This window comes from Penaeus chinensis, chromosome 18 (genome assembly GCF_019202785.1).
Source record: "Penaeus chinensis breed Huanghai No. 1 chromosome 18, ASM1920278v2, whole genome shotgun sequence".
NCBI classification, from domain to species: domain Eukaryota; kingdom Metazoa; phylum Arthropoda; class Malacostraca; order Decapoda; family Penaeidae; genus Penaeus; species Penaeus chinensis.
In genome coordinates, this window is record NC_061836.1 from 16985623 (window position 1) to 16988122 (window position 2500).

Below are 2500 nucleotides of genomic sequence, written 5' to 3' on the forward strand. Positions count from 1 at the left end.
CACGGACTTCACAATAAATTGTTGCACCTATCTATCATGTAATTTGGATGCTCTTGTATAAGCTGTGTAAATACACTTGCTTAACCACAATTAGTAATGCAAACAAGGACATGTATCACATATATCACATGACGATATCACAAGAACACATCTCCTTCCACAAACCCTTTCACATACACAAACATCCATCCGTACATACCAATCAGGTACAACCCCTCGCCCCCCAACACACACACACAAAAACAGACATACACTCCACACTTAATTCTCACTCATCCCCTCATAAAATGTTAACAAAAACATAGGGCCAACTTACGGGTAAGCAGCCATGGTAGCTAATTTGGTGTATATGTCCTTCTTGGGTTGACTGGCAGAGGAGAAAATGTGGGGAGGAGGAAGCTTGTGCTTGTGGCAGAAGGCTGTGGGTTGGAGGATATAGTCCTGCCGCACGGGGGACATGTCACTCTTGTTGGCTACAAACAATACTGGGATGGACGACTCGCTAAAGTATTTCTATTGTAAAAGGAGAAAGGAAAAGAGAAGGGGGAAGAATTTTTAAATAATTAGTAATGGACAAAATTATAAAAGGAAAAACAAAATCAAACTGTAATGAAAACTCTCAAGCCACATAAAAAAGGCAATAAAGTAAAAAACAAGAAAAAAAAAAAATTATAATAAAACATAGAACACAACTTACTAGATATATTCTAGCGACGTATTCAAAAGCTTTTGGATTCGAGACATCGTACACCAGGCAGGCAACATCACACTGCACCTCATTGGGCATTAGGGCATCTGTGATGTTGTGAACATCAATATCATGTAAGACGAGGTATTTCTCTTGGCCATAAACTTGTAACGTGCTAATGGTGTGGCGTGACAACTTTTCCTCTGGGATTTCTTGTACTTCCTGTTGTTAGAAAATTATACATTAATATAGAGAGACAGAATTAATGAAAAATTCTTGTATAAATAAATAAACAAATAGTATACTATGCTAATGCTATTCATTAATCTTTATCATGCCTAGCTTCCTCAAAATTAGATTTGCCTAATCAAATTGAAGATTACTCTTGACTATCTTTCCTTGGATATCTAATTAACCATTATTCACTATAATCCATTCATTACAAGGCATTACCATAACATATTAAACTCTGAATAATCACAATTATTTATCACACCTCTAAAGATCTTCCAAGGAGGCCCTGACAGAACGTTGTCTTGCCACTATCACGAGGCCCAATCACATGGCACTGGTAGACATTCCGCATAGTCTGTTTCTTCTGGAGATCTATCCGCTTCTCTCGCGTTACTGTTTACAGAAAAAATGAAGAGAGGCAAGAAAAAGGAAAAGAGAGAAAGAGAGAAGGGGAACAGAGTATTAGTATTATATTATAAAACTAGATATAGATTTCTACCATTTCATTATATAAAGTGGAATTTCAAAAATAATAAGAAAACAAGTAAAAAAGAAAGGAAGAAAAATCATTCAAAGCACCTGTGATGGCAGATAGCTGGTTGTCCTCTCCTGTCCCAGAATATCCAAGGTAAGCGAAGTACTCTAGTGTCCTCTGAACGTCAAGTAGAGTCCACAATGTCCACTGCGCCAGGTATCCCTGTAACGTAATCCATCCCTGGGGAGAAAATCAATACAATGAATATGACTCAACAGTACGGTCTCAAAACTGAATAGTACAGCCAAATACCCTAAGCAGCTCAGAGACCTGAATGCAAAATTAAGACATTTAGACAGACTTACAGCAAAAAGGCAAACAACATGATTAACAAATATTCAATCTCATACCTTCTCATTTGTATGAACTGAATTTAGCACATCAGGACCCCATGGCATGATGGGACAGGTGGAAAAGAGGTCAATCAGCTCCTGTGGGCTAAGGGCCCCATCGTTGTCCCGATCGTATTTTTCAAAGAGGTTACTGAGGAATGAGTAGCCGGCATGGTTGAGCTCCGTACTGCATCCCGGTGGCACACGGAGACTGCTGGTACAGAGGAGATATGGGGAGGTCAAATCCAGTTTTACATAACAGCAGTGTGTGCCTGCTGCTATGACAAGTTATGTCACATCAAGTCTATCACATACAGACACACAAACAGACATGCACACACACATACACACACAACACCCTGTAAATTATTCTACACTTCCGAATGCACACATACGGTGGGAAGAGGTAGTCCTTGGTGAGCTGCAGGTTGTCATTATAGCCAAATCTCCGTAAGACAGTCCAGGTAGTTTCATGACGTCCTCTCTGGATAAAGAGGCGGTGCAGGAAGAGGAAGCCCCGCAAAGTAAGCGAGTCACTGTGGACACCATCAGACACATTGCGCCGGACAACTGTCTTGAGCTCTTCTAGGGCCTAGGAGGGAGACATGGGTTTAGGTCTATGTGGGTGAGTAGGCAGGTCTTCAGAAGTGTTGGACAGAAAAAGAGAAGAATAGAAAAAAAAAAGAAAAAAAAAAGATGATATCGGAAATA

At 40.0% G+C, this 2500-nt stretch overlaps 1 protein-coding gene across 3 annotated transcripts in view; it reads right to left on the bottom strand.

The window, feature by feature from the left end:
- Positions 1-2500, bottom strand: part of LOC125034501 (mitochondrial Rho GTPase-like) — a 27519-nt gene that overhangs the window by 7346 nt on the left and 17673 nt on the right. For all 3 annotated transcript variants that reach the window (XM_047626323.1, XM_047626321.1, XM_047626322.1), the window contains exons 8-13: positions 2185-2381; positions 1808-2000; positions 1502-1637; positions 1185-1315; positions 698-910; positions 317-513 (exon numbers count right to left, since the gene is read on the bottom strand). In XM_047626323.1, the coding sequence (XP_047482279.1) occupies positions 317-513; positions 698-910; positions 1185-1315; positions 1502-1637; positions 1808-2000; positions 2185-2381 (1067 nt within the window). The remainder of the gene's footprint in view (positions 1-316; positions 514-697; positions 911-1184; positions 1316-1501; positions 1638-1807; positions 2001-2184; positions 2382-2500) is intronic.